Source organism: Eucalyptus grandis, chromosome 8, assembly GCF_016545825.1.
Source record: "Eucalyptus grandis isolate ANBG69807.140 chromosome 8, ASM1654582v1, whole genome shotgun sequence".
NCBI classification, from domain to species: domain Eukaryota; kingdom Viridiplantae; phylum Streptophyta; class Magnoliopsida; order Myrtales; family Myrtaceae; genus Eucalyptus; species Eucalyptus grandis.
This window is the reverse complement of record NC_052619.1, coordinates 15,432,173-15,454,196: the sequence shown is the minus strand read 5'-3', so window position 1 is coordinate 15,454,196 and position 22,024 is coordinate 15,432,173. Positions and strand designations below refer to the sequence as shown.

Here is a 22,024-nt window from a genome sequence, read left to right as displayed (position 1 = left end):
GATGATGGCGGTCATCTCGGTTCTCCAGCCCGACCCAACTCCACACGAAAAGTATAGACGAAAACTACAAAACGAAGCATCTAATACTATTTAAATTGTTACATCAGAACTGAACTTCAATGGTCTGTAAAGCGAATTAATAAGAAATTTTAAGCTCTCTTCAATGTCAGTTTGGAATGGAGTTGAATTGAAATCACGAAATACTCACTAACCTCCAAACCGCGGAATCATTATATACCAAAATGACTGGGAAAATGAATTGGATATGGAGGCATGGCTGAAATACAATTACGACCTCATACTTACCGACCAAAATATTACATGTTTTGTCTTCACAAAAGTTTATCGACTGTTGTTACAGCTTGCTATTGTTGGTGATGGTGTTCAATCGGCAGCTGTTGTTGCTGGTGATGCATCGACGATTTAGCCTCCTCCATATCTCTCTCTAGAAAATAGGGCTCAAACCCTATTCGGCAACTCTAGAATGAGCCATATGTGAAATCTAGTAGTGCCACATGGAAGGCAGAGGTGGAGGAGATGATTGATTGGCTAATTGATTGAGCTGGAGGCCATTAGGGCTTTCAGCAGCCATTAGGGCTTTCAGCAGCAGCAGAGTACCTAAAAGTAGAGGTGAAAAAAAAGAAAACTGCTCCAATTGGAAATCACTCGGACTAGATCACATTTCTAGCAATGACAGAGTACTTGAAAGTAGGGGTAAGCAAAAAGAATTGCCCGAATTTGGAATCACTCAGACCAAACAGATCGAGTGATTTGGTCCGATTCCCAAAGACATTAGTTTGGTTCCTAATTCCACCAAATTAGGACTTGTGATTTTTGGTCTAGTTGGTCGATAACTAACCAACTGGATTGAACCAATTATTAATTTTTAAATTTTATTTCTTAAATACATAAAAAGATTAATTAAAATTAAAATCTTCATGAAATGAAAAAGTGCCTCAATTTAAGGCCTTTCTTAAGACTATTAAGGTAGCATTCTCACATGTAACCAAGAAACCACCAAAACCCTTTCTCGTTCTTCGTTACTTAAAGAGGAAGCCTATTTTTTAATTTCTTCTTCTGCCAGATGTGGAATTATGGCTTCAAGAGCCACAACCCTCTCTCCCTCTCTCTCTCTTCCCTTGCAAGAGACAAGGCCCTCTAAGGCATTGACTGGTAACTATCCAAATAGTACCTGATTTTGATTTTTTATTCTTGGAATCAGTTTGGGAATAGAATCACGTTTGGTAAAATTTTTGTTTAAAGGAATAAATTTATATTTTTTTTTGTTCCCGGAAGTAGATTTGGAATAGAATCAATAAAAAAAAGTTGATTTTTGTCCCTAGGGAACAAATCTAAGAATCAAAACCAACTCTTCTTCCCTTTTCTCTTCTTCTTTTTCTCTTTTCTTTTTCTTCATCGACCACCATCCCATGCTGCCGTCCGCTGCCGTCGCTAGTCGTCGGCAACCGGTCCGATGAGCTCACCGGAGGCTCACCCGGCCAATGCGAGGTTTGGTGAGCTCGCCGAAAGCAAGCCCAACTATCGAAGGCAAGCCCGCCACCGACGAGGCTGCTGGCCACCGGCAAGGCTTGGCCAATGAGGGCCGGCCTTGCTGAGGGTCGGCGATCGGCCAGAAGAAGAAGAAGAAGAATATGAGAAAAGGAAAAAAAGAAAACCAAAAAAAAAAGGAAAAAAGTAAAAAAAAAAAGATTTAAAAATTAAAAGAAATTGATTTGAAACAAAATTAATGAGCATGGTACCAAACGCAATTTTATTCCAGAATAAGAAATTTTGGATAATTACCAAATGACTTAAAATGCTTAGAAATTGTTTCCGGGAATAGAAATGTTACCAAACGTGCCCTAAGCTTTCAAGAGGCCTGCATTGAGCAAATACTCATAGAGCAAATTGTCTATAAAACTCAAGTTAGGCATAAGCTTTAGACGTGTTCATAGCCTTTTTGGCAAAGATTGAGTGTGACACACATATGAAGTGTGATCAATGCTCGTGCAAGTGGAGTTTAATTTTTTTGCACATGGAAAATTGTGTTTCGAGAACATGCGATCGGTTCCATTGGATGGCCACCGGTCTGATTCTAGCCTCTTTCGGTTTGGTCCTTGGTTCTCGGTGCCAAAAAGGGAGAATCGTTCCTTGGTTCCGAGGTGGGAATCAGACTGCGTGGGAACCGATCTCCCCTACCTGAAAGGATGGAGAGACAATAAAGAGGGGAAGAAAGAAGAAAAAACATGAGACGTGAACGATCACCATGCCATGGAACCTCTTCCGGCTAGGCCACTGTCGCATGCTGATGGGCTTCCATGAAGTAGGCCTAGGCCTGTGCTTTGAACACAAGGCGGGCCTCCATCTTCACTCATATTGTGTTCCCCAATCATTCAAAGAATTCTTTTTTTTTTTTGAACAAAAATCATTCAAAGAATTCACTAAGAACACAAGTGGGCCAATTTCAAATTTAAAATGTGACCATGTTGCTGGGATGTGTAGAGAAGCAAACCAATCGAGAGCGACCAATTTCAAATTTCAACTGCAAACCATTCGAGAGTGGGATGCATGTCCACGAATAGAATTGTCGCGACCTAAATTTTCAGGGCAATCCTAAAAGTTTAGGTTAATGGATTACTAAGTTCTAAGACTTGGCTCGGACCCTCCCAAGTCCTACCAATCGCAACTTGAAATTAATTAACTCATTTAAACATGCAATTCTATTCAATTTGGAGCCGCTACTAATCAATTAGGGTTGATTAGAAACCCAAATAAAGTATGGGAGAATACTTTATTTTTACGAACCAGAGATTCAATAGGTCCGGAGACATGGTTACGCTTGGATTAGTCTAACGCCCTTTCGGTACCTTTTATTTTAATTTTAAAAAAATATTTTGCGAGGCAATGTTGATTAATTTAAACCTAAGTTACTAACATGCAAATGGTGGTCATGCGGGTGCGTAATCAATAAAATAACATTCAAATAAAAAATGCTAATAAAAATGCATGTCCTAAACATGATTTCTAAATGACATGACACCTAATTTTTTCTTTTTTTCTTTTAAAAAAAAATTAATTATATGCAATCTTAATCTAAATTTAATATGCATGGATTTTACTTTAATGATATGTGAGATGCAATTCATATGGTATGACTTAAACTTATTACTATATGTATGCAATCTAATTTTTATAATCTTAAATATGCGTATGCTACATGATATGGGATGAATGACATGATATTTCTACATGCATGCTCTTTTATGATTTTTTTTTATGATGATTCATTTTTTAATGCATATATGCAACCTATGCTAAATAATGATGATGTGAGATTAATTATGAATTAACCTATTAACTAACCAATGAAATGATTTTTTTATTTTTTATTTTTTAATGACATAATGTTTTTTATTGAAAAGAAAGTAACTTAATGGTGCAATGATTTTCTTTTAGCATTTTCCTTTTATTAAAAAAATTAAACTATAACTCACATGGCATGCATAACATTTTTTTTGTTCCTCTTTTTGTTTTACTAAATGAAAATTGACTTAATCTAAAACTAATTAGACTAACTAAAGTGAATGATATTCTAATTTATTTTAGGAATCAATTTAACTTAAACTATACTTTATCCCGAAAGCTATATAAAAAATCAAGACATGCCAACATTATTTAAAATTAGCCCTAACAAAAACCACCCATCTAAAAGTATAATCTAAAAATTATAATCCTATAAATGCAAATTCTAATTTACTAACCCTAAATGCTCTAATGCAATATTTAGATTTTTATGTACTTTTTGATTTTGATTTTATTTTTTTTAATTTTTCCAAACAAGTAATTATTTTAAAAGAATTAAGACAAGAATTAAAATAACCGAAAAAATAATCCGTTGTCTCACGGATTAAATTAACAATTATTTTAACTCTATAACGATTTAACAATTGAAATACTATCAAAATTCCTAAAAATTAAAGTAATTAAAAAAAAAATGACCCGACGTCTTACGGGTCAAATTAATAATTACCATAATTTGAGATAAAGTACTTGCAGTTAATACCTACGAGATTTATAAAAGAAAAGCACATCTCAATATTCTAAATTGAACAATAATAACAAAATAAATAAAATAAAGAAAAACAAACTACCTAATTTGCTTTTCTCTTTTTCTTTTGTTTTTGTTTTTGTTTTTCTTTTTTCTTCTAGTCACGTGCTCGTGAGTCTCTGGGTCACTGGGGAGCAGCACGTCGTCGGACCAGCAGGGGGCTCCGACGAAGGTGAACCGGCGGTGGCTCGAATCAGTACAGGAGCGGTTTCGTCGGCGGAACAGAGGTGGCGCGACGGTGGGCACTGGATCTGCTGGCGTCGCAGGGGTGGTCACGAACAGAGGTGCTGCAGCATCACGGGGCAGAGCAGCGCGGGGAAACTTCAGGTGCAGGCGCTGATCGGAAGCGGGGCCGTCGTGGGATCTGCAGAGGGGCTCCGGCGTCGCTGGGTCGTTGGCGGGGCTTCGGGTGCGAGTCCGGCGTCGCGAGGGGAGGACACGAGCGGCGGACGGCGTCGGGTGCGGGTCTGCTCGGAATTGGCTAGGCTGCGGGTTGTAGAGGCGCGGTCGTCGGGCTGCAACGGAGGTGCTGCAGCGGCGCAATGGCGGAGCTATCACCGGCGGCAGACGGAAAGCGGGGGAGGACGTCGGCGCTGCAGGCTGGCGTCACGGGAGGAGACTTGCGGCAGTGGTCGTTGCAGCAGGCGTCGGGACGAGCTCGCTGGTGCAGAGGTGCGGTCGTCGGGCGTCAGGCACCGGGTGGTCGCGGACGCAGCAACAGCGGAGGTGTGGGCCGGTTCGGAATCGGCAGTGTCGCGGGTTGCAGAAGCGCGGTGGTGTCGCTGGGCGTCGGCGCTTGGGTCGTCGTGAGTCGGCGCGACGATGGCTGGTGGAGACCGGCGATGCGAGCGCAGCGCGGGTGAAGAGAAACTCACGATTGGGCAGCAAATGTGGGGAAGAAGATGAACAGTAAATGTCCCATCACTTCTTCCCCTCTACTTTTGGCTTTTTCCTTTCCTTTTCACTTTTTCCCTCTGCAGCCGCACACTCTCCTCTGCTTTCGTACTCTCTCTTTCTCCTCTTTTTTTATTTTCTTTACTTTTCAATTTTTGACGAAAAGTAACCTTCGCTCCCCGAAAGGTGAAGAAGAACCCCTCTATTTATAAAGCGAAAATTCGAGTTTGTTTCGCCGGTAGAGATTTTTGCTCAACCTCTCGCCGGTGGAGATTTTCGCTCAACTTCTCTAACAAAGAAATGGCTCCAAAATCCGACTGTTGAATTATTTTGAATTCGAAATTTCTTTTCAAAATTTCTCTCTAATCTTTTATTTTCTAAAAATTGAATTTAAATTAGATGTCAACAAGAATGTTTCGAATTGGTCGATTCAAACAACTTCCGATCTAGCTTTCAGGGATCTTTTTTTCTTGTTCAATCTGATTTTGGTCAATTCAACTTGGTTTTATCACATACTGTTTGAAGTTTTGATTTGATTATCAATGCAGACCATAAAAATATCGCCAATACTACAATCTACGCTGAAACTCTAGCATGAAGGATTAGGTGCTCTCAAGGTAAATGGGGATTTTTATGAATACATTGAATGCAATAAGAAAAATGTATGGATTACTCAAATTCATCTTATGAGCAACTTATCTCATTACTCAACAGCTTAGGCAAAATTTGATTAGATGCTCACATACACAAATAAGTACAAAATCAAAAATCATGTAATTCAAATTGGTATCAGCTCGCTAGCCCAAATACAACATTTGAAAACTTTAAAAGAAAGCAACTAATATAATTTGAAAAGTTATGTTAAAACTGAATCCAAAATTATCCATGAAGCAATTCTACAATAAATATATCGTCACCTAAGTAATTATGCCAAATCGTAAGTTTGCGTTGGTGAGACAGCTAGTACCAATGTCATAAAATATCCCAACCTTTGATCCGTGGAATTACGATATGTTATGAAAACGATAGAAGAGATTAACAAGACATGGAGACATGACTGTCTAGCTGAGTGAAAAATGATTTCATAATCACCACAATAAAAGATGAATACTATGGGGGAAGACAATGTTAAGGTATCGTATTTCCAAGCCCAGTCCTTAATTTTCGCCGGAATGTTGACCGTACCTTTTGCACGCTAGCCTGCCAATTATTGCTATTTATTTTATACAAGTCAGGTAATTTCTTTTTATTTGTGCGGCATCCGTGAAATGGCAAAATAAATGTTTGGCATAACATCGTAATCGCAGGGGTGGTCAGAAAAGCTTCCCATGCATTGTCTTCATAAGTTGTGGGCACCACTGTGTGCAGTTCACGTGTGAGTTTTACCCGCCTCGAGAGTGTTTCATGCAAGTGACCAGTCTCACTGGTCGCAGTGTTCTCACAATTCCATGGAAGCTCTTTGGGCCGGGCCTTGCAGCATGCTGATGGGCTTCTACGTAGTCACCCCAAGCCCATGCCCGAAACTCAAGGCGCGCCTGTATTTTCACTCGGCTTTTGTTCCACAATCATTCATAGAATTTGCCAAGAACAAGGGTTTGACCAATTTCAAATTTAAAGAGCGACCATGTTGCAACGACGTGTGGAGAAGTAAGCCAATCAAGAGAGATTGATTCCAAATTTCAAATGCAAACCATTTGGGAATGGGTGCATGTCTTAAAACCTAGTGTTTTTAATTGGCTCATTCAAGCGAGTTACATTTCAGCTTTTGATATGGCTTTTGGGCCATCTTTTTTGTTCAATCTGATTTTGGCCAATTCAACTCTATTTAATTACATACAGCTCAACATTCTGAATTGATTATTGATGCAAACTGTAAAAACATCGCCAATATTGCAATCCACATTGGAGCTCTAACTTGAAGGAATAGGTGCTCTCAAGGAAAACCAAGGTTTTTATGAATGCATTGAATGCAATAAAAAATTGTAGATTACTCAAATTCATCCTATGATTAGCTTATCTCATTACTTTAAGTAGAATTTGATCCGATGCTCAACTTACTCAAATAAGTACAAAAACAAAAACCATTTACTTCATATCAACATCAGCTCTTTAGTCAAAGCGTAACACATGAAAACTTTAAAACAAAGTAACTAATAAAATTCAAAACATTATGGTAAAATTGAACCGTAAATTGTCTATGAAGCAACTACACAAGCAAACGTATTGTTATCTAAACAAATGGTACCAAATCGTAAGTTTGCTTTGATGAGGTGGCCAGAAATGGAGTAGTACCGATGTTAGAAGAATTTTCAGGATGAACTGAGGAATACAAGATTAACTGAATGACGTACTGAGCGATCATTGTACTACAATTAAGAAAAGAAGAAATTAAAAGATAAATGCTCTTGGCTTAGACAATGTTAAGGTACTGAATTTCCAAGCCTAATCCTTAATTTTCGCCGGAATGTTGACCGTACCTTCTGCACGCTAGCCTGTCATTTTTGCTGTTTCTTTTCTACAAGTCAGCTGATTTCGTATTACTTGTGCGGTATCCGCGAAATGGTGAAATTAATGTTTGGCATAACACCCTAATTGCAGGGGTGGTTAGAAAAGGTTAACATGGAATCGTCTTGATCAGTGACTGGCATCATCGTCTGTGAGTTCATACCTCTTCCCCCTAAGGTCCCTAGTAAAGAAGAAAATATTCAATAATTTCCTAATAAAGAGGCCATCATATACAAGAGAGAGTACGTGATTCATATATTTGAATTTATTGAGAAGGCAACGCTCCACAAAGATTTTCCTAAACTCAGGTGCTCAAATTCCTAGGACAAATCTGAGCCTTCAAAGGGTTCTTCATCACGACGGTGAACTCCACCTTCTCTGACAGGTCCACCTCCTCGTCGGCCACCGTCTGCCATTGGAATAGCCACACCAAGTTCGCTACGAAGTACTCCAGGTGTAGCATCGCAAGCCCGTACGCGGGACACATCCTCCTCCCTACCCCAAACGGCATCATCTTTATCTCCCTGCTCCCCGTGATATCGAAACCGCCCGCTTCTCCACCACCGTAATTCAAGAATCTCTCGGGCTTGAAGGCCATTGGGTCCTCCCAGACCTCCGGGTCCCGACCCATCTCCGCCACATTGAAGTTGATGGTCCCGTCCTTAGGGATCACGTATCCGCCCAGCTCCGTGTCCTCCGTCACCGCGTGCGGCAGCACGAAGTGACCTGGTGGGTGGCGACGGAGCCCTCCGAGTACCACCGCCTTCAGGTAGCCCATCCTTGGCAGGTCCTCCTCCTTCACTTGCTCCGCTCCTTGTCCCACGACTGATTTGATTTCATCGTAGAGCCTCTCTTGGATTTCTAGGTACTTGACCAGGTTGGCCATGATCCACTGCAGCGCCGTGGACGTAGTATCAGTACCGGCGTCGAGGAACTCCGAGCAGAGGCACACCATTTCATCCTCCTCCAGCTTCCTCTTTTCCTCCGGCAGCTCCAAGTCTAGGAGCGTGTCCACGTATGAAACGATCGAGTCACCGTCATTCCCGTCCTCCTTTGCTTTGTTCAGTTGCTCTATCTTAGCCTTGGATCGAGCTCTGATGAACGGGACAAGGACGTGATTTCGGTAATCGCGGAGCTCGTACAACTCCTTCCACCGCTTCCGGAGCACCAGCTTGCCCACCCTCGGCGAGAGATTGAGCACATTGAACCGCCGCAGACCCAACAGCAACCGTCGCTGGACATCCTCAATCTGCTTAATCTGTTTCTCCTCGAGCCTGTCCCCGAAGCACATTAGGAGCAAGCAGAACATGGTGTACTGGAAGTGATTGACAATGCGGACAACGCCACCGGGTTGGGACTTGAGCTCTGCCATGAGGATGTCGAGAACCCATGCACGGGCGCGGGAGTAGGAGCGCACACGGGAGGGATGGAGAATTTCAGCCGTGAAATTCCGGCGGAGGAGGCGCCAAGTGGGGCCATAGGAGGAGGTGATGTCGTGTTGGTTGGTTGAGAGGACGTGGTCAACGGCAAGGGGTGGCGGGCGGCCGGCGAAGGCAGCGCCACGGTGGACGAGGGCCTCGTGGGCAAGGGCTGGGGAGGCAACGAAGACGGAGGGTTGGGAGCCCACGTGGAGGGTGACCATCGGGCCGTAGCAGGCGTGGAGGGAGCGGAGGATGGGCTCGAGCTCCAAGAAGGACTTGCGGAGCCATAGGAAGTTGCCGACGATCGGGAAGGTGAGGGGGCCCGGCGGGAGGCTCTTCTTGTTGGGGGCCGAGGAAAGGAGGTTGAGGGTGGCTCTGAGGTAGGGGTGTCAAGACCCGAACCGAAAACCGAACCGAACCGCGAACCGAACCGAAAAAATCGGTTTTTTCGGTTCGGTTCGGTTTTCGGTTCGGTTTTCATCAAAAACCGAAATTTTTTTATCGGTTCGGTTTTTATCGGTTAACCGAACCGAAAACCGAACCACAAAGGCACGAACCAAAAACCGAAATTTTTTTTATTGGTTCTCTCCCGACTCCCGTCTCTGAGTCCTCTCGTCATGTCTCGTCTTGGTTTTTATCGGTTCCCGAGTTCTCCCAACGGCGACGGCAACTGCGACGGCGACGGCGACCGATTGAGGGACAGGGTCCCTTTCTTCTGCAAATCTCTCCTTCGTCCCTCTTCCTTCTGGGACGGCGACGGCGACTGAGGGGCCGAGCATGTCTTGCGCGCGCTCTGCTCTGGACTGAGGGGCCGCCAGTGGCTTTAGATCTGCGACGCCTCTTGCTTGCTCAGTGAACTGGGCTAGTTCAAATCGGTAAGATTCTCCTTTGATCGCTCTGCCTACATCTTCCTCTGCAAAGATCTCTTTTGCTCTTTTTCTCAGTGCTGTCGCTGGGTCGCATGCAGAGGGTATCTGGGTTTTTTTCCTTTTTTCTTGCTCTGCTCCATTTGTTCTGTTCTTTGAGATGTTTTCTTGGTGGGTGTTGAGGCGAAGGTTTTGTTTTTCTGTTGCGACGCGAACTCTGATTTGTGCTGCTGCGTTGGTTCCGAGGAACACTCTGTCCGTCTACCATTTTTGCTATTTTCTTTTTTGCGGATTTTTGTTTTTCTGCTTCGGCTCTTCTTTTTTCCTGTACAGAAGGCTTTTCTGTGGATTTAGGTGAGATCCTCATTGTTGTTTCGCTTCCATTGGTGTGACGAGTGTTAATTTTGTTGTTGTGCTGAGTGGTACACAATGAAGATGGATGCTTTATCTGTTTTTGGGGGAAATATTGAAAATAGATTTAGCCAGATGTTCAATCTTCAGGTTGAGTTCTTGTTTCCAACAAAGTTTGGGTTTTTATTTAGGCATGATTATCTGTTTAGTTTGCCAATCTGTGGAAGTGAAGTGATTTACGTGTTGCTTAAGCTGGAACATTGGAGGAGGGGGATGTTGTTGCAGCTGGAATGTCGATTTAAGCTTCTACTTCTGTCCTATGTTGTTTGGCTGATATGATGAGAAAATGAAGAAATATTTCGTTAAATGCTCGGCTCCATTGTTGACTTTCTTGGCTCCTTTAGATGGCCATGGTTGATTAAAACGCCTGCTGAACATTCTTATTAGGAGGTTTTACTTTTGTGTTTGCTTCTCATACATGGGTGCTGATGTCAAAGGGTTATCATTGACTGTATCTCTGTTTACAGCTATTGATTGTTTCCCCCTAATTTCTGTATTGGAATGTGATGAATCTACGTGGAGTTTCTGGTCTTAATCACCTTCTGAGATGATAGAAACTGAAAAGGTCGGTACTTGCCGATTCAGTTGTTGTATGTGGGATTTCTGATGGAAGTTCTGGGCCGATGCAGAGGGGTTGTTTTCTGGTTTTCTTGGTGGGAATTTTTAGGTCCTCTTTCATGTTCAGTGTAGTTCATCCTCGTTTAATATTGTAGCAGTGATGAGCTTCAGCGACATTTGCTCAGCTACAGCTAACTATTTCCTTGGTGATTGTACGCAGACTTTGAGAGAAGACAAGGCTCTTGTTTAATCTAATAATTTTTAAGGAGCATATACAGAAGGTAAGCCGTCCCCAAAAAAAAAAAAAAAAAAAAAACGAAAACCAAAAGCTAAAAACCGAAAAACCGAAAAACCGAACCGAACCGAACCGAACCGAAATTTCGGTTCGGTTCGGTTTCGGTTTCGGTTTCGGTTCGGAAGATTTTCTAACGGTTCGGTTCGGTTCGGTTTTCAAAAACCGAACCGAACCGAACCGTTGACACCCCTACTCTGAGGAGTGCGGCGACGGAGAGGGTGATGAGGATGAGGAACCAGATATCCATCGTTTGCCAAATCTAAGGTTTTTGCAGAGACGAGGTGGGGATTTCGTTGGTTTCATATAAAGATAGGAGATGAGATGAGAACTTCGCAGAAAGAGAACGTGATGGATGACGTCCATGAGTTAGCAGTGGATTTCCATCTGGGGTAATCACATTCCGCACAACTTTAGAAAGGAAAAAAAAAAAAAAAAATCCTTTCCAGCAGTTTTAACTTCACAATACCCAACGGGGAATATAATATCGTAAGAACATGTTCATGGACTTCCACCGCTTCCGTTATGGAGCAAAGAACATGAGAAGCGGAGGTAAGATGCAACGCCTTTCGATGGGGGGCATGCCAGTGGACTTCCTCTTGAAGAAAGAACCTCCGTTTCTACTATTCTTTTAAGAGAGAATCGATGCGAAGAAGACAGTCATCCTAGTTCCCCGCTTGACATACTCAATATGAAAAGAACAGGCGAAAACTTCAAACCAGAGCAGCTAATCCAATTTGAGACGTTACTTCAGAACTCTAATTTTAAATAGTCTGTGATGCGATAATGATTTAGAGAAATGATTGTGTCATATATTTTAATGTACAAATTGCAAATAATTATAAATTATTATGAGACGTACTTCTTCAAGAATTTGTAACCCACAGTATCTCAAAGACTATTATGCTAGCAAAGCCCAATAATATATATGCTCTCTCTCAATGGTTCTCTTCAATTCTATGAGATTTTATCTATAAGATTTTGTGGGATCACAACAAATTATTCTAAAAGTTTTGAACTAAATTGGTACAATTGAAAGATTTAGGACGGAATTGATAAATTATCAAAATGGTATAAAATCAAATTGGCACAATTAAAAGGTTTAGGACAAAAATTGGCCACCATACAATAGGTTTAGAGTTTTTGGACAATTTTCTCTTTTAAATTTTGTCCATCTTATGGTGAAAATGTTATTTTTATAGCATCAGGTTATTCAAGTAGCTTTTTTAATATTAGTCAAAGATAATATAATAGCTTGCCCGTCCTTACCAAAAACAAAATATAATAGCTTGCCCGTGGAGATTTCCATGCGCATGTTAACACGATGACTATGAATCAACCTTTAAACAAAATAAAAAATACAAATAACAAAATAAAAAGATTAAAAAGAAAAAAAAATCGAGGTAAAGACATTTTGAACTCAGATCCTTTGTCTACAAGTTTTCATCATCAGTATATAATAAACACTTAACCTCTACCCTATTAAATACAACTAGAAAAGAGCTCATGCAAATATTCAACTTCGAACAAGATTTGATAAAATCCCATATGGTCAATTGAATCATGTCATGTTACAAAAAGAATCATACACAACACACATTTTTCAGTTTTAGAAGTGTATACAACTTTTTTATGCAACGATACGAAACTAGTAGATAAATATATCACCTTATCTCTAAAAGATAAGGTTCAAGCCAGCTGAAAATTTTTACCCTATAAAATGAATGCGCTTCTTCTTTGTATGATCCAAAGGCAGAGGTCGGGATCTAAGCCATCCTGTTTTCTCTCTCACGGAATACAATAACGACCTCATGCTTATCAACCAAGAAATTGCATTTCCTCTCTCGCGAAAGTTCATCCGCTCCTGTTGCTATTGCTGCTGGAGTTGTTGCATCAGCAGTTGCTGTTACTACTAGTGTTGCTTCGCCTCCAAATTTCTCTACAGAAAATAGGGATTCGGACTCTATTAGGCTACACTGGAGATAGCCATCTGTGAAAATCTAGTAGCGCGACAAAGATGAAGGTGGTGGAGGAGGTGTTGATTAGCTAATCGATTGAACCAGAAACGATTAGAGATTTTTTCCGTCGCAAAGTAGCTGAAAATTTGGAGAGACGAGAGAGGGGAAGGAGGAGAAGAAATCACCGTGGGACGTAAGCGATCAATCTCACTGGTCGCCATGTTCTCGCAATTCCGTGGAACTCTTTGGGCCAGGGCCCCGCCACGTGCTGATGGGCTTCTACGTAGTCGGCCCAAGCCCATGCTCAAAACTCAAGGCAGGCCTCCATTTTCACTCGGCTTTTGTTCCACGTTCATTCATAGAATTCACCAAGACCACGAGAATGTGTTCTGCGAGACTTTGACCGCCCAACGGCTAGGCCACGTTGGAGTGACTCATAGAGAAGTAAGCCAATCAAGAGTGATCGATTTCAAATTCCCATTGTGAATCAATGGGGAATGGGATGCATATCTCGAAGCCCGGTGTTTTTAAGTGGCCGATTCAATTGGGTAACATGACTTTAAAAAAAAAAAAAAAATTGAGAAAAGTGTCAAAGAAGTCATAAACCTTTTGCATTTATTTTAGTCATAAATATTTTATTGATACCAATTTAGTCATAAACCTTTTTATTTTGTGCCAATTCAGTCATTTCCCACTAATTTTGGCCGGATTTTGCTAATTGGTTACTAGTTAGTTAACATGATACGATCGACGTTGACGTTGACAACTTTTAATAATATTTTAATTTTTTTATTTTATTTTATTTATCTTTTTCCTTTTTCTTCCTCCTCCTCCTTCCTCCAGCCGATCGTCGAATCTTGGTGATGGCCTACAAGGTCGAGGTCGACCTTGTTGGCCTCTAGTGAGCCTCGCCAAGTGGCCTCGCGCTGGGCGACGAGGGTCAAGCCTTGTCAGCCATGGGCAAGGCTTGACCTCACCAAATCCAACGAGGTCGCCCTTGCCGTGTTGGGCTAGCGAGGCTCACCCTCACCAAATTTGGTGAGAAGCCTCACCCAACCTTTGGTGAGGCCGTGAACTTGCCAGAGGCCGAGTGAGGCTCAACCTCGTTGCCCAATGCAAGGCAACCCTCACGGCCTCTAGTGAGGGCTCAAGCCTTGCTAGTGCCGGCAAGGCTTGCCAAAGGCTGATGAGGTTGACCTTGACCTTGCTGGTTGTCGCCTCTTGTCGGTCACCGAGGTTCAACAACCAACCGGAAGAAGGAGGAGAAGAAAGGAAAAAGAAAAAGAAAATAAAATAAAATATTCAATAAAATATTAAAATATTATTAAAAATTGTCCATGTCAACGTCGATCGTGCCGTGTCAATCGAGCGGCACTTAATCAGCAAAATTTGGCTAAATTTAGTTGAAAATGACTGAATTGACACAGTAAAAAGTTAGAACTAAATTGGTACCAATAAAAGGTTTAAAACTAAATTGACACAAATACAAAAAGTTTAGGACTTATCGACACTATTCCCAAAAGAACTTAGTACCGATAAAGCTTTGGATATGGCTTTTGCACTCTTTTTTTTTTTTTTTTTTTTTTTTTTTTTGCAATGTGATTTTGGCGCAATCAACTTTGTTTAATTACATATGGTTCAACATTTAGATTCGGTAATTGATACAGATCATAAAGTCATCACCAATGATACAATTCATGTTCAAACTCTAGCACGAAGGATTACTCAAATTCATCTTATGAGCTACTTATCTCATTACTCAACAACTTTAGCAAAATTTGGTCCAATACTTGACCTACTCAAATAAGTACCAAAGAAAAATTATTCACTTCAACTTGATATTGGTTCACTAGCTGAAGTATAATGAAATCTTTAAAACATGGCAGCTAATATAATTTGAAATGCCACCTTAAAATCGGACCTTAAATTGATCTATAAAGCCAGTCCCCAACAAATATATTATCGCCTAAACAATTATAGCAAGCCGTCCTGCTGTCGTTGTCCCCCACCTTAAGTCATAGGTTTCTAGATTTTTGCTTTAGGAGAACTTCTTTCGTGTTTGCTAAGGGCGAGTAGTAGCTCTAGTTGTGCCTTTTCTTCCTCCTGAGTACTCATATGGTAAGGGTCCAGCACAAGAACTCGTAATCATTGTAGGTTCTCCCTAGCTCTCTTGGCCTTTAGATGCAAGTCACCAAATTGAGATTTATTTAAGAGACTAAGTTGTTGTTTCAATGCTTTGAGCTTCTTCACTAGAATAAACATCTTTGATCCTCCAAAATCCTATTGCCAACAAGCGTGGACTATTGGTAGAAAATCGCAGCTTTCGGCCCAAAAATTGAAGAACTTGAAAGTTGGCTTCTTTCTCCTAACAATAGTGTTAAGACGTACCATGTAAGGGGAACGATCTAAACACCCAGCAACAAAACTTCTATTGAACAATGAGTGTACTTGTGTTGCCAATTTGCATTAATGAAGATCCCATCAATCTTGCTTGTCCATGTGAAGAAAGGGCCCGTGGAATGAGGCTCAGTGAGCGCAAGCTCCTCAATTATAGTGTTTAGCTCATCCATTCTATAGGTTCATCGGAAATTAGATCCGATTCGTTTCTTTGTATCTCTTATTTCATTGAAATCACCTATTAGTAGTCAAGGCGCATTTCTTCTATTACAAGCAGAGAATGTGTTAATGTTCAGCCACAAAGATCTTTGTTCAGCTTCAATATTGCCCATTAACTGCAAAAAAAGAGAAATGGGTCTTCTCCCGAATTCTCAACAAGATAGTGTATGACTTGATTGGAAACTTCCATCATAGTTAGGCTAATAATGGACGGTTTCCACAATACCCATATTCTACTGAGATTGCTATTATGATGATTATGGATGCATTTCCAACCTCAAAACCTGCTTCTAATGACAAAGTCAACATTTGCCTCTTTTATTTTATGTTCAATCAAAATAAGGATATGAGGATATTGGGACAAAGCAAAATTTACAAGTTCCTTTTGTTTGGAGCTATTATTAAGGCCATGTACATTCCAAGAAAGGAGATTCATTGGTTAGGAGGCTCAGCTCCTTGCATCCTCAAGTAAAGTAATGGGACTGCTAGAGATATCGAGAAGATCGCCCTCTCCCAATAAAGCAAATCTATTTCCCGAGCAAGTCAAAGAATTGGAAGTAGTTGCACTTTTGTTGTGAGAGCCTTTCTTCTTACTTCCAACTTGCTTGACATCTCTAGAGAATGAACCCGGCTAGGAAGTAGCTGTGGACAAAATTACTTAGCTCTCACTTGATGATGGAACTATTATCACAGATGAGGGAGCTCTTAGAGATAAGATTGTCTCCATATTCTCACTTTTGAGAGCCTTTCTTCTTAGTTCGAACTTGCTTGTCATCTATAGATGATGTGTAGTAACACTAGCACTGGACTGTCGTTAATGCCGACAAAGCAGGAAACACAAAGCAAAGTAAATGGTGGTGCAGAAAAGCATTTGATCGTGGGAATGACTTTTAACGCTCTCGGATGACAAGAGGAAATGAAACTAACTTTCACAAAGCTTTCATAAGCATTTTGTCTAGCAAGTTATGTGAGACCGGCTGGGAACAAATGACACTATCTATGAGATTCAGGGGCTGACTCAGACAAAAATATTAAACCAAACACGAGATCAATGAGAGAAACTACTCATCCCGGTCCAAAACACGTGTTGACATACAGAGCTACATCTAGACTTCAATTTCAACAAGAACCGAACGGGGCAAAAGAGGTCCATAGGAACGAACGTTTAATCGCGGAGACACCTACCCAAATCGGAGATGGTGGTTATGTGGTGAGCTCGAGACAAGTTGAGCTATGGCCGACCGCCTCGTCATGTCCCCGAGCCAAGATCCTTGGGCAAGGGAAGTTCGGACTCGGACCGAAAAGACACTTAGCGGAGACGTTGGTATCAGGAAAGTGAGGTCAAGACGACAAGGATAACAGCTAGGGGTCATCGAATGGGACTCAAGCATGGCTGAGTGACCGGAGAACTCCTTCTCACTCTCAATTTCTCTCATGATTTTTCTCATCTTTAGATAGTTTGAAGTAAATTTATCACACGGATAGAAATTTGAGATTTTCCGATGTCACTAAAAAAAGTTTTTGGATTTTTGGAGTCATAAAAAATAAGTTTAAAGTAAATGTGTCAGGGTAAATGTATTACATAATACAAGTTCGACGATTTTCATATAAAAAAGAAATTGTGATAAATGTATCACAATGAGTAAAGTTTGCAATTTTTTGTGGCTTTCACCTTTGACAAAAAAAATGATTAGTTTTTTTTTTCTTTTTCTTAATTCAATTCTCCTAACATTTATATGCTATGCAATTTGATAAAAATTATTTTTATTTAGGGGTTAAAAAATTAATCCATTTTTTCTATGTAATTAAACCTTAAATACATACTCAAAATTTATGTATCCACAAATCGTCTAATTCTATAAAATTAACATTTTGACAATAAATCTCAAAGCTAAGTTCGTGAAAGAATATCGAATACATGCTTCAAATTGAATTATTAAAATAATAAGGACATCAATTTTTTAGATTTGCATATTTCACAAGAATTACGTAATTGCTGTAATAAACGATATTTAATTGCTCCACGTGGAATGGCGATTATCGACACGACGTTCAAACTAACTACGAACTTGTTAAAGAAGTTTCCAGTCACATCAAGAGGAGAAATTAGAGAAGTGAATGTGGATTGGCTTAGAGAAGGGGAACTTTCTATTTTCATTAAAAGAATGATTCCGCGTCTCTCACCATTATACTACTTTTTCTGAATTTAATCCTACCATTTGCGACACCAGCCAACGAATCGGTACCCTGCACCGCGGAGGTCCTTACCTCCTACGGGCCATCGCTTCCTCACCGCAAGCCCGCTGCTCTCCTTCACCGCGTGGACGCCTCTGACGATGACGACCACGTAGCCGCCCCTGATCCGAGAAGCCCAGTAGCGGCGACGCCAAGCTCGTTCTGTTTTTCGCTTCCGCGCCGCAATAACTCCCTGCTCCGGTGACGCTGGTGCCGCCAAAACCCTCGCCGCGCGATTAGCCGAGCCGCACCTGATCCACCTTTGTCGCCGCGCTGCTCCTCCAGTCCCAGCCAGTCCTCATCGTGAGCAGTTACGTGGCTCATCATTTGTTCCTTTGAGAATTTCAGTCAAACAGTCAATACAACCCCAGTAGGGACTCGCACTTCAATCCGCGCGTGCATTTGGCGGCACTCCATTGGATTGACGTTCTCATTTAGCTGCTATGGGTCCCTCCACAACAATCCGTACCTTGAATCGAGACACCCTAGCCCGTGATCTGCCTCGCCGTTTCTGCGACGATTTCCCACCGTCGGCGTGCTGTAAGCCACCACGAGCCCCACGAGCTCCGAGTCGCACCGGGGACAGCCAAGCCGACGTTCTTCCTTGTCGCGAATCACACATCAATCCCCCGCCATCTCGTCACTTGTCATCGTCCATTGGTTCGAATTTGAAGATGCAATCCTCAAAATCGAAAATTATTTCATCTAATTTTAAATTTTTGTTGTCTAATTTGAAAGATCGTTGTCTATGTTTACACATTTGAGGCAATATTCATCATGATTTGTTTCTGAATTTGCAACTTCACATTGTTTTTTTATTCTATCTAGAAAGTTTTAGATGAAATAATTAATCACATGAAAATCTTTAAAATTGATATTTCTTAAGATATCAATTTGATTTGATGTCTCTAACTTGAATTATGGATAATATCCTCCAATTTCATGATATGCTGTGATTTGGGTGATTGTCTTGTTTTATATGTTTTCTCATTTGAATATATCAAAAAGATTGCTCGTAGATTAATTAGCTATTTAACATTGCATGCATAGGTAGATTATTCATGATAAGATTCAAATTTAAATTAGGTATTGGCACCGTTTAATATCTAAATTGAATTAGATATTATCTTTGTTCTAGATAATTAATTTTTCTCATTTTTAATGTGAACTTTAGAAAAATAAAACATATCATGCGCATGTTATGTAGAGTAGTTACATACTAATCATTCTCTGTCATTGGAATTAGGTCATTTAGTTAAATTGCATGACATTTAGTTAGTTCCTATTCTAATAAGCAAAAATCCTAAAAAAATATTGAATGGAATTGCATGGTTTTTAGAAGTCATATCTATATTAATAGATGTGGCTTTCTAACTAGCCTAGATGCTTGCATTGCATCAAGGTAAGTATTTTCTCCCCGTGTTCACAATTTATTTTTTGTCTTGCTTTATTGAATGTTTAATAATAGTCATGACCACCTTGTATGTTAGAAATAGGTTAAAATAAATCTAAGTTGCATGCAAAATATTTATGAAAATAAAGAAGAAAAGGTATTGAAAGGGTTTTAAAATAATTTAGCGTAATCAAGTCACAAACTTAATTAGTCTTTGGTTCATAGAAGTAAGGTATTTCTCCAAATGATTTACTTAGGTATCTAAATGACCACTATAAACTGATTAATGGCAATTTCTAAACAATTTTTTTTTTTTTTTTGCATGCTAATGACTTGAACCTAAGTTGGGAATTGTGATGGGCTTAAGAGAGTCCATGTTAAATTTAGGCTTAGTAATCTATTAACTGAATGTGGTCCACCCGAAGTTAGGTCACAACATTATACAGACATTTTCCCAAGATTCAGCTGTCCAAATTACGGGGACAAATCTAAGATGGGCATAACATCGTAATCGAAGGGGTGGGTAAAAAAGGTTAACATGTATTTGTCTTGATCAGTGATGGGCATCATCGTGTGAGAGTTCGTACCTCTTGCACCCTAAGGTCCCTAGTGAAGGAGAAAATATTTGATGGTTTTCTAATAAAGAGGCCATCATATACAAGAGAGAAGAGTACGTAATTCATTTATTTGAATTTATTGAGAAGGCAACACTACACAAAGATTTTCCCAAATTCAGGAGTCCAAATTCCTAGGACAAATCTGAGCCCTTAACGGGTTCTTCATCGCGACGGTGAGCTCCAGCTTCTCAGACAGGTCCACCTCCTCGCCGGCCACCATCTCCCATTGGAATAGCCACACCAAGTTCGCCACGAAGTACTCCAGGTGCAGCATCGCAAGCCCATACGCGGGACACATCCTCCTCCCCACCCCAAACGGCATCATCTTTATCTCCCTGCTCCCCGTGATGTCGAACCCGCCAACTCCTACGCCGCCATAATTCAGGAACCGCTCAGGCTTGAACGCCATCGGGTCCTCCCAGACTTCCGGGTCCAAACCCATCTCCACCACATTGAAGTTGATGATCCCATCCTTAGGGATCACGTACCCACCCAGCTCCGCATCCTCCTTCACCGCGTGCGGCAGCAAGAAGTGCGCCGGTGGGTGGCGGCGCAGCCCCTCCAGTACTACCGCCTTCAGGTATCTCATCCTCTGCAGGTCCTCCTCCTTCACTTGTTCCGCTCCTCGCCCCACGACTGATTTGATTTCATCGTAAAGCCTCTGTTGGATTTCTGGGTACTTGACGAGGTTGGCCATGATCCACTGTAGCGTCGTGGACGTCGTGTCGGTGCCGGCGATGAGGAGCTCCGAGCAGAGGCTCACGATCTCGTCCTCCTCCAGCTTCCTCTTCTCCTTCGGCAACTCCAGGTCCAAGAGCGTGTCCAAGTAGGATAAGATCCCATCGCCGTCGCCCTCATTCTCGTCCTTCTTGGCTTTGCTCAGTTGCTCTCGCTTGACCTTGGATCGAGCTCTGACGAGTGGGACAAAGACGCGGTTCCGATTCTCGTAGACCTCGTACAACTCCTTCCACCGCTTCCGGAGCACGAGTCTGCTCAGCCGTGGCAAGAAATTGAGCACGCCGTTCCGCTTTATACCTAGAAGCAACCGTTGCTGAACCTCCTCGATCTGCTTAATCTGCTTCTTCTCGAGCTTGTCTCCGAAGCACATGAGGACCATCAAGCAGAACATAGCGGACTGGAAGTGGTTGACGACACATACAACACCACCGCCAGGCTGGGACTTGAGCTCCGCCACAAGGATATTAAGGACCCACGCGCGGGCACCCGAAGAGGAACGGACCCGGGAAGGATGGAGGATCCCCGCCGTTAGGTTCTGGCGGAGCAGACGCCAAGTGGGGCCGTAGGAGGAGAAGTTGATGTTGTGCTGGTTGGAAAAGAGGAAGCGCGCGATGGCTGGGGGTGGCGGGCGGTTGGCAAAGATGGCGCTGCGGTGGACGAGGGCCTGGTGAGCGATGGCCGGGGAGGAGATGAAGACTACAGGGCGGGAGCCGATGTGGAGGGTGACCATCGGGCCGTAGCGGGCGTGGAGGGACCGGAGGATTGGCTCGACCGCCGAGAAGGACTTGCGGAGCCATAGGAGTTTGCCGACAACCAATACGGTGAGGGGGCCCGGCGGGAGGCCCTTCTTCTTGGGGGCGGATGAGAGGAGACTGACGGTGGCTCTGAGGAGAGCGGCGACGGAGAGGGTGACAAGGACGGGGAACAAGAGATCCATCTTTTGCCAAAACGACTTTGAGCTTTTGAGAGGGAAGAGATGGAGGATTTGCAGAGGAAAGGTGCCGAATTTCGTCGTTTAATATACGATTGGAGATTGGATGATGACCTAGCCAGACGAAAGCATGATAGACGACGTCCTCGTGCAAGTTAGTGGCTAGGTTGCACCGGCACGACACGCGACATGTGACACGACACGACACGACACGCCGACATAGTCATTAAGCTATGTTACATCACATCCCAACATGCAAATAGGAAGTCTTCATAGCATCACGATATCTCTATCAATGAGCTAATGCTATAAAGTTGACATTTTCACACAGACACGCACACACATCCCAACAGGCAAATATAAAGTCTTCATAGCATCACGATATCTCTATCAATGAGCTAATGCTATAAAGTTGACACACACACATCCCAACATGCAAATAGAAAGTCTTCGTAGCATCACGATATCTTTATCAATGAGC

At 41.9% G+C, this 22,024-nt stretch overlaps 2 protein-coding genes across 2 annotated transcripts; both read right to left on the bottom strand.

Annotated features, from left to right (window-relative positions):
- Positions 1 to 7,811: 7,811 nt before the first annotated feature.
- LOC104429298 (cytochrome P450 89A2) lies at positions 7,812 to 11,305 on the bottom strand. The gene is made up of 3 exons (XM_039299639.1): positions 11,237 to 11,305; positions 10,745 to 10,762; positions 7,812 to 9,266 (listed from the first exon to the last, which is right to left on the bottom strand). Exons 1-3 carry the CDS (start codon positions 11,303 to 11,305, stop codon positions 7,812 to 7,814), a joined length of 1,542 nt encoding a protein of 513 aa, XP_039155573.1.
- Positions 11,306 to 19,789: 8,484 nt separating this feature from the next.
- Positions 19,790 to 21,587, bottom strand: LOC104456765 (cytochrome P450 89A2). Its single transcript, XM_010071625.3, has one exon. It carries the CDS (start codon positions 21,547 to 21,549, stop codon positions 19,990 to 19,992), a length of 1,560 nt encoding a protein of 519 aa, XP_010069927.2. The 5' UTR covers positions 21,550 to 21,587; the 3' UTR covers positions 19,790 to 19,989.
- Positions 21,588 to 22,024: the final 437 nt, after the last annotated feature.